At 34.1% G+C, this 14,884-nt stretch overlaps 3 protein-coding genes across 3 annotated transcripts; 1 reads left to right on the top strand and 2 right to left on the bottom strand.

The window, feature by feature from the left end:
- The first annotated feature begins 682 nt into the window (after positions 1-682).
- LOC141610828 (glyoxylase I 4-like) lies at positions 683-4,465 on the top strand. The gene is made up of 3 exons (XM_074429088.1): positions 683-1,146; positions 1,409-1,514; positions 3,879-4,465. Exons 1-3 carry the CDS (start codon positions 992-994, stop codon positions 4,128-4,130), a joined length of 513 nt encoding a protein of 170 aa, XP_074285189.1. The 5' UTR covers positions 683-991; the 3' UTR covers positions 4,131-4,465.
- A 3,094-nt stretch (positions 4,466-7,559) lies between these two features.
- LOC141612667 (auxin-binding protein ABP19a-like) lies at positions 7,560-8,388 on the bottom strand. The gene has a single exon (XM_074431474.1). It carries the CDS (start codon positions 8,297-8,299, stop codon positions 7,661-7,663), a length of 639 nt encoding a protein of 212 aa, XP_074287575.1. The 5' UTR covers positions 8,300-8,388; the 3' UTR covers positions 7,560-7,660.
- Positions 8,389-11,791: 3,403 nt separating this feature from the next.
- Positions 11,792-12,724, bottom strand: LOC141612666 (uncharacterized). Its single transcript, XM_074431473.1, has one exon. It carries the CDS (start codon positions 12,562-12,564, stop codon positions 12,049-12,051), a length of 516 nt encoding a protein of 171 aa, XP_074287574.1. The 5' UTR covers positions 12,565-12,724; the 3' UTR covers positions 11,792-12,048.
- Positions 12,725-14,884: the final 2,160 nt, after the last annotated feature.

Genomic DNA, 14,884 nt, shown 5'->3' with positions numbered 1-14,884 from the left:
AAGATCAACAATACGACTGCGAACAGTCAAATCATTGAAAAACAGACTACCACTTATCTTACAAAAAATGAGCTAGTTCATGAGCGAATTACCTAGAATTACCATAGACAAGTTATTTCTATTTAGATAAAGATAACCGGTTATTAAAACGGGTAAAATAGTACTCCCTCCGTCCCGGTCAATTGTTGTCCTTTCGTTTTGGCACAAAGACCAAGGAATGAGAAAAAGGCCAATAACTAAATGACAAGTGAAACAAATTGAATGAGAATGATCAAATTACTCATCAAGTTCATTCTTAAAATAGAAAGGACAACAAATGACTGAGACACTCAAAATGGAAAAGGACAACAAATGACCGGGACAGGGGGAGTATCCTATATCGGATTACTTAGGATGTACTCCCTCCTATTCCGAATAACTGTCCCATTTGGACAATGACACGAAAATTAAGGAATGAAGTTAAAATAATGAAAAGTATTGTATATGGATAAGAATATATGAGTTAAATAATGAAAAATATTGAATATGATGGTTTAGGGGTGGTAAATAAAGAAACGAGCCAAGGGTCGGAAAGTCAAAAAACATGTCCAAATATGCAAATGGGACAGTTATGTGAATAGACGGAAATGGTAAATGGAACAATTATTCGGAATAGGAGAGAGTAATTTATTACGAATTACGTGTCTGTTGGAATATTCCAACAAAATTATGATAAACAAAAGCCGACCGTCAGCCATGTGGAACCTCCGTGTAATTTGGCATATTATGACTTAACGTGCATGTACTCTACGTACTTTTGTCTATTTATACTCTTCCCACTTTCGCAAATTTTAATCAAAACCCAAACCAAAAAATACACAAAACACCCTGATTAATTTCCTCTGTTTTTTTTTTCTTTTGGTCACAAAAATCCCTTAAATTCCATATAATTAATCCTTTAATTTCCATAATTAGTCAAGAATTTAATTAAAATTATTTACAAATTAAAAAGATGAAGGACATAAAGGGAAATCCACTTCATCTTAAATCTCTTAATCATATTTCTCTTCTTTGTCGTTCTGTTGAAGAATCCATTGATTTTTATCAAAATGTTCTTGGCTTTATTCCTATTCGAAGACCCGGTTCCTTTGATTTTGATGGTGCATGGTAATTCTCTCCATTCCCATCAATCCTTATTAATAGTTATCATTGTTTGAAATTACCTGGTTAATTTCAGACAACGATAACTATTGATAAATAATCACTGTCCGTAAAAAGCTGACAAGTTATCATTGTCTGAAATTACCTTGAAAATTTCAAATAATGATAAATAATTAAGTATTGATAATTATTGTTTGAAATTATCATATATTTTTTTTTTTGGATTTCAATTTTTATATGTTTTTTTTTTTTTTTTTTGAAAATGTAGGTTATTTGGTTATGGAATAGGGATACACTTGTTACAATCACCTGAACCAGAGAAGCTACCTAAGAAAACAGAAATCAATCCTAAGGATAATCATATTTCTTTTCAGGTAAATCTTTACTATAAATTGATTATCTTAATTTATATTTATCAAATAATTACCCTTAAATAAAGCTTAATGTGATCCTATTTATTAGTTGTATCTATTCTCCACCGTAGTTGGTTTAGTTGAGTGGTAATGACTCTCATATGTTAGATAAACGTTAATTGTCTCAACTGTCGATAAAAGATTCTAACTTAATACAGTAATTATGAAAAAGTAAACATAGGATGTCAAATTTGGATTTCTTTAATACGTTAAACCAACGCATTTAGTCAGTTCTACAAGTATTTTGAATTTTGTGGCATTTGAATTAAGACAAGTCTATTGACACTAATTCACGTACACGTCTCTTAGATTATGCATTTGATAAGACTCATATAGAATCAATCTAGTTTCATGTCCTGATCATTTGGACGGAAACTTTCTGAACTGAACTAATTTTAGTTAATCGACCTAAAGTCTAAACTTAGAGAAGTTAAATTGAACTGAATTTATAGACCTGAATTAATAACCTTATATAACTCGAACTAAAGTGAAATTAAGTTCATAAGAACGAGGTCTTAGTACGGTTTTATTGACTCGGATAGATGATGAGTTTTGAACCCTGATCATTAAATCAATTTGGAAAAGTAAACAATATTATCTTAATCTAGCTGACATACATATAATTTATACATGTAATAACAACAAAATTATTACCTCAGAGACAATAGTAAAATGCAACACTAGGGTAAAGTTGCAAGTAAATAAAAGACTACTTATTAAAGATTATTATCTTTGTATCTTAAAATATAAGAAGTTATAGCTACTTTGATGTGAAATGTCAATGCTTAGATAATTTATAAAAAGAAATTAGTCATCTTTCTATCTAACTATCTATCTACTCTGTAGTAGTACTAATGTTCGTTAGCTAGTTTAGCTGATAAAGTTATAAAATCATCCAGCAGTGTTACTCATGAGTCATCATGACTACCAAAGTACCAAACTTTCCAGTTGGATTCTACTAGGAATTTGATTAAACAGCTTAGGCAATTTTAGGTTTTCCATCTAAGATTATTAGGTGGTATATTAAGACTCGATAATCAATATCACCCTCGCACATGTTTTTATATGACTATATGAGTCAATATCAATCAATCCGTCATTTTAACAAAGCCATATATGTATGAGACAGGGTGGTACCCGAGACTCGGTAGTCGGTACCATCTAGAAACATTATTTCATTTTCGTACCGAAAATATATTCCTGGTTGAGATTATAACATGTGATGAATGACGAGGTAATGACATGGCTATTACTAGGAGACGTACAATAATACTCCACATAACAAAGAATGCACTATATAGTACTCCGTATATATGTAGTCACATTATTGAATTATTTGGACTATGTTTTTGCATGTGATTTGTATATTATTCGATGGTCACTATTTATCATAGGTACGGTGATCTGTCACATAGGACAGTTTTCGTACATTAGAAACCGTTCAGGGTCGTTGTCTATATATTATTGTCCACGATTCTTGCGGTCGGATTAAAATTCTTGTGTAGGACGGACTCATTTAGGAAATAAGTATGTAATCGAGTTGATCTTACTATTCTGGTTCGAGATTTGAGTATTACTTGCAAGCTGTACGTAACTCGTCACTAGACGCGATACTAGTCATACTGCGTTAGAAAGGCAATCTAGTGCCGGAATATAATAACAATCAATCTTTGTGATTACGTACGTTAAATTGTAATGCTTCGCTTGTCGGTGATTAACAATTACTAAGCGCGTCATGTACTGATTTTGAATTTAGTATAATTATACGTGATAGCTTGGAAATCACGTGATTAAGACATTAAGTGAGCTAGTCCCCGATGTCCTTTTTTCTAAAGGGTAATATGACCCGACTTTGAAAGTCATTGTTAATTTTACCCGTCACCCTAATAAAATTTATTTGTTAATTTTACCAGTCACCCTGATAGCTTGAATCACGTGATTTAGTCCCTGATTTCCTTTTTTTTTTTTTTTTTTTTTTCTAAACGGTAATATGAACCGACTCTGAAAGTCATGGTAATTTTACCCGTCACCCTAATAAAATTTACTGTATTTGTTAATTTTACCCGTCACCCTAATTATATATGTGGCAGCATGGAAATCACGTGATTAAGTTGGTCCCCGATTTTTTTTTCTTTTTCTAAAGGGTAATATGACCCGACTCTGAAAGTTATGTTAATTTTACCCGTCACCTAATAAAATTTATTTGTTAATTTTACCTGTCACCCTAATTATACGTGATAGCTAGGAAATCACGTTAATTTTACCCGTCACCCGTGGCAAACAATCTTTTGTAAGCTAATAAAATTATTTGTTATCGCGTGCCAGTGCGAAAGCATGGGAGCCGTAGAAAAGAAGCTAAAGGAAATGGAGATCAAGCACGTACGAGCACGAGTCGAAGAAGGCGGGATCCACGTCGACCAACTCTTTTTCCATGACCCAGACGGTTTCATGATCGAAATATGCAATTGCGACAACCTTCCGGTGGTACCCCTAGTAGGGGAGATGGCTCGGACATGTTCTCGCGTTAATCTTCAAATCTTGCAACACCAAAAGATCGCTCCAGTAATCCAACAGTGATTAATTAAGTCGGGTTGAGGTCGAAATCGAGTCCGATTTGAGACGAATAAAGAGTAATCTCACCAATTTGATGGGTTTGAGGTTGCAAAAATGTTTGTACATGTAGGGGTTAGCTAGTTAGGTTCAGTCCCATATAGTTTACCCCCCCTTTTAAATTAATGTTAATTTTATGCAAGTTTGATTAAATTGTTTGAATTGATTTTTTTTTTTTTTTTTTTTCGATTTTAGATGTTCGATTCGGAACATCAATTAAAACTTCTGGTGATGTTTTTAGCATGACTATGTTAGTGAATTGTATCATTTTCTTGTATTATAAAATGTCACAATTTGTGTTATCTCTTTGTTTAGAGTTCTTTAAATTGGCGATACTTTGCACACGGTCCAAGTTAGGGAAATGACAACGCTAAATATGTAAAGTATTCTCGAATATGTAAGTGATAGATGAATCATCTCAACCAAAATCTTAAGGTGATAGCTGAGGCCCAACTATTATAATTATTCTTGTTACGCTCCTTCACTTAAATGCCCAGTTAGTTGTGCCGTGTGCTGGAATTCCACTTCGAGAGTTTTTGAGGAGTTTTGAGGTTGCCAGGATTCGAACCCGTGCTCAGCATCTTATATTGTAAGATCGTCGTATATGAGAGTTAGTGAGAATGATTAATGTCCGATCAGCTGGTTAGAGTGATATATAATGTTCTTTGTGCTCAGCATTTTATATTGTAAGATCGTCGTATAAGAGAGTTGCTGAGAATGTTGTCCGTGTGTGACATTACGGAGTGTTGCTTGGGCTGGGTGTGACCGTGAGTATACCTCCGAATCGCATGGGTACAACATAAGCCCATTATCCGTGTTCCGAAGAAGGCCCAATGTATCGGCCCAAGTATTTGTGTCAACTTAAACCTTTGGGATCACTCTCCAAGTATCCAGCAATAATTCTCACATTACAAGCTACGCAGTAGTTTGACCTGGCCAACAGCATAGGCGAGCCGGGCCTCTCAAGCCAATTTTTGAATGAACCAATGTGGCCTAAACTCATGTTCGCCCGTCCGTGTACTGGGCTGACCCGAATCCACCAATAGAGGCCCAAGCCCTCTTAGGCCCACCAAAGCAAGTAAAATAAAAATAAAAATCAAAGGCATTTTGGGTCAGGTTACGTCCAAGCTTGAGCCAAGTAGCCAACCTCACTCGTTTCTATCCATGTGAGTTGTGACTAGTAGACCTGTCAAACGGGTCGGGCGGGTCGGGTCATACGGGTCGGGTCAAAATATGGGTCGGGACAGATACGGGTCTGGTCATACAGGTCACGGGTCGGGTTAGAGTCAGAATACGGGTCAAGAAATAATTTTTAACGTCTTTTTTAAACGATTTTTTTAATTTAAAAAATATTTTTTTAAAAAGTAAAATATATTTAAAATTATTATTTTAATCATATTCATCATATACAATAATTATATTGATATAATTATTAAAATAAAGTTTTTTTAATAATTATTTTATTATTAAATATTATAAAAGTTATATAAAATTGACTTTTTGGTTGAATTTTTAATTTTAAGTAATAAAAAAATAATTTTGTAACTATATTTTCAAATATAATATATAAATATTAATATTTTTAATAAAATTCATGATTTCCCCTTGACCCAACGGGTCGGGTCTCGACCGTAAAATAACGGGTCATTTCGGGTTCGGGTCAAATGGGTTGCGGGTCGAAAAAACCGGGTTTGTAACCCTAAAAAAATGGGTCAGGTTTTCGGGTCGGGTCGAATTTTGACAGGTCTAGTGACTAGAGATGGCAACGGATCCTGGACCCTATCCAGATCCGCGGATCCGGACCCTGATGGGTAGGATATGGATCCTAATTTTTCGGACCTCGTGGATATGGTTGGATATGAATCCACTTATTTGAAAATGGATCTGGATATGGATCTAGAAAATTTGGATCCGCCGGATATGGCTCGGATATGGATCCAACGTTGGTGTGGCGGATATGGATCTGGATCCTATCGGACCCTACCCAGATCCGGTCTATTGCCATCCCTAGTTGTGACAGGACGGTTTAAGGCCTGAATTTTTGGGTCCAGGCCAGACCCTAGTCTAGCTCGTCGCCATGGTCTACACTCTACAATACAAGTGCAACTAAAAAAAAAAATTTGTTCGGCATGTGACCTATAGTCCTATACGCTATACTAGTTTTTAACCCGTGCAAAATTGCACGGATATGTTGTTAAGAACATTGATATAATGATTAACATTTAAAAAATGTTAACCAAAATACATGAATATTTTATACTCTATTTCTTTTATAATGATAATAGGTTAAAATACGTGCAAAAATTGTAAGGGTTTGAAACTTACATATGTTTTAAATCCGTGAAAAAAATACATGAATTCAGTGTTAAAACATCGAAAACAATTGTCAAAATTTAAAAGGATTTCAACACAATCCAAGAAACATAAATATAAAATTAACTAAAACAGTCTAATATCATTCCGAATATTAGAAAATTTCATGGTAGACTACATTAATTTTAAACCCGTGCAAAATTGCACGGGTATTTTTTTAGGAACATTGATATAATGATTAGCATTAAAAAAAAATAATGTAATACTCCCTCCATTCAACTCCACTTTGCAAGTTTGCTTTTTATACGAGTATTAAGGAGTGGATTAAAAAAAACTATTAAAAGTACATATAGAAAGAGAATTGAGAGGTTAAAAATATTTAAAAACTATAAAGGTGGGGTTTATGGTGGATTAATGTGGGGTTTAGATGACATTTTTTTAAATATAACAATAAGGATAGAATGGTCATTTTCTTAGATAAATAAGGAAAAATGTAAAGTGGAGTTGAATGGACGAAAAATAAATACTTGCAAAGTGGAGTTGAATGGAGGGAGTATACGATTATATAGTGAATAGAATTACCGGATGGAACTTCCACCATTTTGGTGTAGATGCATTTTATGGTGAAAATAAATACTATTAAATTGAAAAAAAAATTCTTTTAAAATTATCTACAACTTCTTTTATGTGCATTAACTATTAATCAATAGTTAATATTCAATTAAACGCTTAGCTTTTGTAAATAAATCGAGTTAATTAATTCTCACATGTTAGAACTTAAAACAGTTGTTGCATAACATGCATTATATATTGACAATTTCGTAATATAATTTAACTCACAAATGATTAAGAGAGTGCGCTTATTAGCGGACGAGATTAGGTGTTCGATTAAAGAGTCTGAGTAAGTACCCGCACCCCTACTCGAATCTCATGGATGGTGGATGACCTTATTGAATGGTATCAAGAGTCACTCTAGGTCTTTAGGGTACTCTTTAACTTAAAACAAGAATGATAAAGCAAACTTGAAAGAAACAACACTATCAAATAAATTCATATCCATATCATATATTAAATAATGGAAAACAAAGATTAAACCGTCAATAGATGCCTTTATTTTTACACAATAAGTAGCTTAATAAATGGACAATAACACATCTTCAATAAATATACCAGGAGTAATTTGATCAATTAGTGCCACCAAATAATTTTTTCATCCTCTTGACTTCTGCAGCATCTAATAAAGTGAGTTTCTCAACAAATTCACTTGGCAAATCATTTGCAAACAAAGATTGGCTTGTAGTTTGGAAACCAGGGTTTGGACTGTTCAAACTAACAAATGCAAGAGCAGGTTCGTCACCTACATTCACTTGAAAATGCAACAGACTTTGTGGAAATATCATAATGTCACCCTTGTTTAACTTTTTATAGTACGCGATACCATTTCCATCAATAAACCCGGCAATAATTGAACCATCAATTACCAAAATCAACTCCGAAACCCTGTGGGTGTGGATCGGGACGACTCCACCCACACCAATGTCAAGTCGGGCCATCGAAAGGCCCAATCCATTTAAAGCAGGGAATGTTATATCAAACGCACCTGCCACAGCGACTTTAAATATGCTGGTGGATGTATCTCCGGCCACAGCTAAGCCAGAGTATACAAAGTCGTCGACAGTTAAATTAGCCGGATTCTTACATGGATATCCAGCTGGCCCCACCGGGCATTTAAGATCTGCTACGCAGAAATCAACGACAGTGGCAGATGATAGGGTAAATAGGGCTAGGAGTGACAATAGAAACACATTTCTTGATATTTCCATATAGGTCGAAATTTGGATAAAAATATAATATATGTTTTTTGTATGCGAAAATTTCGATTATAGGAATTACTATATTGTGGGTGTTTGTGAGTAATTGTGTTTGGCTCTGGTTTTTGTTAATCAGGATGTCACCTTATATATAGAATTTTATTGAATATGCATTAGCTTTTGTTTGAATTAGCCTTTGATTTCGTAGTTGGATATTCATATTAAATAAGAATTAGCCGTCTACTGGAAAATTACATGAACAATTGTATATTGAGCATAGCACAGTTTTAGGATGTCACCTTTCGACTAATTCTAATTTTTAATTGTTAATAACAAGTCTCTTATTGAATAGTTCTATCTTGAATGGGAATGAGTACTCTCATGAGTCATGACCATAATATCGTTAAAAATAATATGTTGAATGAGAATAATTCGTATGCTAAATTATGAGTTCACATTAGGGGATTAAAATATTGTGCCACTAGCTTAGACCCGTGCAAAATTTATTTTACACGGGCATATATAGGTAAATCTCATGACTACCAAAGTACCAAACTTTCCAGTTGGATTCTACTAGGAATTTGATTAAACAGCTTAGGCAATTTTAGGTTTTCCATCTAAGATTATTAGGTGGTATATTAAGACTTGATAATCGATATCACCCTCGCACATGTTCTTATATCAGTCAATATCAATCAATCCGTCATTTTTTTTTTGGTGACGAGGGGTTGAATCCCCCGGGCACATGCAATACCCTGCAAACCACGTGTGCCATGTAAGACATCCTTTAGGATGACAGGTAACCGCAGAACTCCCGTGTAGGGAGTCGAACCCGGAACCTCTCAATTCGTTGCCATTGCAACGCTTTGAGGCACTCCCGCACTCCACTACACTCAATCCGTCATTTTAACAAACCCATATTTGTATGAGACAGGGTGGTACCCGAGACTCGGTAGTCGGTACCATCTAGGAGCGTTATTTCATTTTCGTACCGAAAATATATTCCTGGTTGAGATTATAACATGTGATGAATGACGAGGTTTTGACATGGCTATTACTAGGAGACGTACAATAATACGGAGTAGTACATAACAAAGAAAATACTTCTGATCAACACCAAGGAAAAAAAAAAAACTAGTCATACCGCGTTAGAAAGGGTAATCTAGTGCCGGAATATAATACTTCCATTTAGCAATCAATCTTTGTGATTACGTACGTTAAATTGTAATGCTTCGCTTGTCGGTGATTAACAATTACGAAGCGCGTCATGTATTGACTTTGAATCTAGTATAATTAGTTATAGCTTGGAAACGTGATTAAGACATTAAGTGAGTTAGTCCCCGATGCCCTTTATTCTAAAGGGTAATATGCTCCGACTCTGAAAGTCATGTTAAATTTTATTCGTCACCCTAATAAAATTTATTTGTTAATTTTACCCGTCACCCTAATTATACGTGATAGCTTGGAAATCACGTGATTTAGTCCCCAATTTCCTTTTTTTTTTCTAAAGGGTAAATATGAGTCGACTCTGACAGTCATGTTAATTTTACCCGTCACGCATGGCAAATTCTCTTTTGTAAGCTAATAAAATTTATTTGTTATCGCGTGCCAGTGCGAAAGCATGGGAGCCGTAGAAAAGAAGCTAAAGGAAATGGAGATCAAGCACGTACGAGCACGAGTCGAGGAAGGCGGAATCCACGTCGACCAACTCTTTTTCCACGACCCAGACGGTTTCATGATCGAAATATGCAATTGCGACAACCTTCCGGTTGTACCCCTAATAGGGGAGATGGCGCGGACATGTTCTCGCGTTAATCTTCAAATCTTGCAACACCAAAAGATCGCTCCCGTAATCCAACAGTGATTAATTAAGTCGGGTTGAGGTCGAAATCGAGTCCGATTTGAGACGAATAAAGAGTAATCTCACCAATTTGATGAGTTTGAGGTTGCAAAAATGTTTGTACATGTAGGGGTTAGCTAGTTAGGTTCAGTCCCATATAGTTTACCCCCCCCCCCCCCCCTTTGTTAAATTAATGTTAAATTGTTTGAATTGATTTTGATTTTGTTTTCGTTTTTGATTTTAGATGTTCGATTCGGAACATCAATGAAAACTTCTGGTGATGTTTTCAGGATGACTGTGTTAGTAAATTGTATCATTTTCTTGTACTATAAATGTCAAAATTTGTGTCGATCTCTTTGTTCAGAGTCCTTTAAATTGTTTGCACCCGCGGTCCAAGTTAGGGAAATGACAACGCTAAGTCGCTAAATATGAAAGGTCCATTGTATTGGCCCAAGAACTTGTGTCAACTTTAAAATTTGGGATATACTTGATCGCTTATCCCAAACAACAACTCTCCTATAGGACCGTCATATAGCATAGGACTGACCCATTGGAAGAATAGTCCAAACTTATTATTAGACTAGTTTAGATCCCGCGCAATGAATGCGCGGTATTTATAGAGTTTATTTTTAGAAAAAAAAAATTAACTATAAAACTAATCAAAAAAATTGAGTAATATCATGAAATGTGTATATTTTTAAACAAAATTAATGAAATTTTTTATAAATTTTTTATTAGCATATCTTTTAGGTACGATTTAGCATACAAAGAACGAATTTTTTATCACAAAAATCTTAGAGACAAATTTTAAATAAGGGATTATATCAAAATAAGAAAGTAAATAAGAGATTTTATCAAAATAGAAAATGTGTTTTAGGCGGGAAAACTTGAAGCTTTTCCTATTCTTTTAGTATATAGGGGATTATATTTGTATTTTAATTTTATTTTAATAATTCGATATCTTATGTGTAATACTGACACATTTAAATCAGTAAGTTATCAATATAAAACATTAGGTTATCAAAATAAAATATTTTTTAACTAATTTATTAAATAATTTTATTGGGCTTTTTGTAATTGGACTTGTCTTACACATAAAGTGGTCTTATATAACAATTTGTGTATGCCAAATTTTAAAGTTTTGATGTACCGCATCCCAGCTTTAAAATTAGGGATAATTATTCTCCAAGTATATCCGGCAATAATTCTCACATTACAAGCAACGCAGTAGTTAGACCCGGCTAACAGCACGGATGGGAGGGCCTTGGGCCAATTTTTGAATGGCCATCTGGCCCGAGCATGTGTTGTCCACTTGTCCCATCCTTGTACTGAGCCAGGCCCAACTTGCCTAGGCCCACCAAAAACAAGATAAAAAAAGAACATTTTGGGCCAGGTTATGCCCAAGCTTAAGCCAGACCAGCCCAACTATTCATCAACGGCCCAATTGAAAACCTGACTGACTGAGTGTATGGGTTCAACCGTTCAGGTTAGGACCCTGGCCACGTGTAAGGTTAGGGCCAGGGTCCTAACCTGAACGGCTGCACCCATACACTGAGGCAGTGGCCAGAATCTAAATAGTACAAGTGCAACTTAGGGGGGGGAGGGGGGGATCGGCATGTAACCTATAGGAAAAAAACTGAATATTACTAAAAATGTCGTACTAATTAATAAATAAATTGATATAAAGATTGCAAAAAATTATTACAGAACGATACTCTTATGAGTTATGACAAGATATGAAATAAATACATCCTTTGACACGAGGATTAATCTGAACTCATGTAAAAAATAAACGGATCACAAATTACCGTGACCACAAAAATATACCCAGAATAAAAAGATTATTACATGAATTTTAAATTTGAACAATATAACAAAAAAATGTACTTCTTAAAAACGCTTCCCTTTAATTACATAAATTTCAAAGACCTCTTGCAAGCATCTTATCAGCATTCTCGATCGATTCAAGACGTTGAAGAAGCAATTGTTGCTTGAATTTTTGTATAAATTTCTCAGCACTTTCATTTATATCTTCAGATTTCTTGCTCTCTAGCTTCTTATTAATCGGCACTTTACTATTATTGTTAGACCTCGTACTGACTGTACGAGGTCTAACAACATTAGTAGTATTAAGACTTTCTATCTCGTCTTCATCTATTCTTACCATTTTATACTTACTTGCGACCATGTATTGATCTTGTACTACCGTTTTAGGAGTACTAGTACCATGCTCTCCCAATTTGCGTAGACATTCGAGTTCATCTTCATCTAGTTTCACCGCGCTATAATAGCCATTATCGAATTTACGAGTCTCCACCTTTTTACTAGGGATATTATCATCTCGACGGTGATCTCCCAATTTTCGAAGACATTCTAGCTCATCTTCATCTAATTTTACCATGTTGTTGTAGCTCATGAACTTGTTATTATTCTCCATGTTTATTAAATAAATAAAATATGAGGGTTTTAGTTAATTAAATTGAGTAATTATTTGATGTGGGAAATTAATGGGATATATAAGGGGATAGTACGTAGATTATTTGTGAAGGAAATTGCATGTGAAGAGTCAATTGCGTGTTATGATTGTTGCTGATAATTGTGGGAACTCGCTTTGGTACGCACAAATTATATCGTTGACTACATAGACCATTTTATATTAAAAATTAATTTTTTTATTATTATTTTAAACAGATTATTTTAAAAAAAATAGTCATAATTCATCATAAAGTGATCACTTAATTCACTTTTATTTCTTATCGCATAAGAAAGATATGAAAAGTAGTATGGTCGGTAAATAAGGGAGAAAATAGCTCGTAAAAGGCGGCGTATAACTTGATCTGGTCCAATTTTGCGTCATTTTCTAATTAAAGTTTGTGCATGATTTGTACACTTTTTATTAGCGTACTTAAAGTCTTAAGGTAAGCCATCGCATGTGGGATTATTATTGGTCACCTTAATTTATCAAGATAATAACTAGATTTAGTAGTCACATATGATATCACTTGTGGGTTCATGATATTGTTGCTTAATCCTTATCTTGTAATTTGGGGAGCGATAATGACACTCTAAAATCAAGCGCACAACTAAAAAAGTTAAATATGTAAGTGTTGGATTAAGGAACCAGTGACGGAATCATAATTTGTAATGAGGGGAGCAGATAAATAATTTTGAAGTAAATACAAAAAGTAGATTATTAGAGCAAGTCTAATGGTAAGCAATAATCTCTTAGCTTAGCAAATTCACGTCATCTCCTACGCTGCAACCCTTCTAAGCTACTAAACTATTCCAATGGTTTAGCAACATTTATACCAGTTTGATATCAATCAAATAATAAAAATAAATTAAAAATAAGAATAAATCAAAAATTAGCTAATTTTCTATTGGTTGCTTGGTAATTGTGGGCCCATGTAAGCAAGTAGCTTAAGCCAAGCCGCTCTATATTGTCTTCTCCAATGATTAGCAATTAGCTTACAATTTTTAAAAATTGCAAGCAAATTCTTATACTACACCATTGGACTTGCTCTTAGAAAAAAAAAACATAAACTACATTATATTAGGTATTTCCATAATTGTTGTTTCTAATATTTGGCTTTAGCCTTTAACTAACATTCAAATTACTCCCTTCGAATTAAAGTGTTTGCCCCATTTTATTGAAATATAAAACTCATATAATAGGAAAATGGGGCAAACACTTTAATTCGGAGGGAGTAATAATATAATACACTCCGTGACTCGTGAGTCCATGGTCACGGCCTCACGGGGTTAGGAATACTAAGGATTCTCTCGATTTTCTAAGAGAAATAAAGAAATCTATATTTCCGTTATAACATCAATTTTATACTAGGCATATTATTAAATGACTAAATCGTTTGGAGATGATAGTTGAGAAGGAGAGGGGAGAATATGAAAAGGACTTAGGCTCTGTTTGGTAAAACTAACTAAAAAGGTAGTAAAACCCGAAAAGGTAATAAACCGAAAAAAGCTAACTAAAACCTAAAAAGGTAATCGATAAGGTAGTTTGAAAATTAGAACCGATAAGGTAGTGATTATATAAAAAAATGTTTGGCAAACTAATCAAAAGGTAAATCGATTTTGATGAAATGACGTAAAAGGATATGATAATTATTTAATAGTATAGATTTAAAGGGTAAAAGCGGAAAATCAAACCAAATCAGGTAACTGAAATCTCAAATGCTACTCTAGGTAGCATTTCATTTCAGGTAGCTTATTTGATTAAATAAGCTACTTGCCAAACGTTTACAAAAAAATAAGGTACCTGAAATTTTAGTCAAATAAGCTATTTTGACCAAATCAGGTACCTAAATACCTTGTCAAACGGAACCTTAGGCTCCGTTTGTCAAGATAGTTCAGGTATCTGATTTGGTCAAAGTAATTTATTTGACCAAAATTTCAGGTACCTTATTCTTTTGTAAGCATTTGGCAAATATTTTATTTAACCAAATAAGCTACCTGAAATGAAATGCTACCTAGAGTAGCATTTGAAATTTTAGGTACCTGATTTGATTGGATTTTTCGTTTCTATCCCTTAAATCTATACTACTCCCTCCGTACCACACCAAAGGTAACGTAGGGAAAAGTGGAGTATTTAAGAAAATGTGGAAAAAAGTAAGGGTAAAGAGGGAAAAAATAGGTGGGGTATGTAATTGTGGGTTAGTAGGTGGGGTATGTAATGACATTTTGTATAAATATCAAATGGTTATAAGGATAACTTGGTAATGTTGTGGGCCAAATAAGAA

This window comes from Silene latifolia, chromosome 11, assembly GCF_048544455.1.
Source record: "Silene latifolia isolate original U9 population chromosome 11, ASM4854445v1, whole genome shotgun sequence".
NCBI lineage: Eukaryota > Viridiplantae > Streptophyta > Magnoliopsida > Caryophyllales > Caryophyllaceae > Silene > Silene latifolia.
The sequence above is the reverse complement of the archived record's forward strand: the minus strand, read 5'-3'. Positions and strand labels throughout refer to the sequence as shown.

What these genes read in the sequence shown, in the direction of transcription:
- LOC141610828 (XM_074429088.1), top strand. Translation starts at nt 992, where the DNA reads ATGAAGGACATAAAGGGAAATCCACTTCATCTTAAATCTCTTAATCAT. An exon ending in TTTGATTTTGATGGTGCATG is followed by an intron (nt 1,147 to 1,408) that starts GTAATTCTCTCC and finishes TTGAAAATGTAG; the next exon opens with GTTATTTGGTTATGGAATAG. An exon ending in ATAATCATATTTCTTTTCAG is followed by an intron (nt 1,515 to 3,878) that starts GTAAATCTTTAC and finishes ATCGCGTGCCAG; the next exon opens with TGCGAAAGCATGGGAGCCGT.
- LOC141612666 (XM_074431473.1), bottom strand. Translation starts at nt 12,564, where the DNA reads ATGGAGAATAATAACAAGTTCATGAGCTACAACAACATGGTAAAATTA.
- LOC141612667 (XM_074431474.1), bottom strand. Translation starts at nt 8,299, where the DNA reads ATGGAAATATCAAGAAATGTGTTTCTATTGTCACTCCTAGCCCTATTT.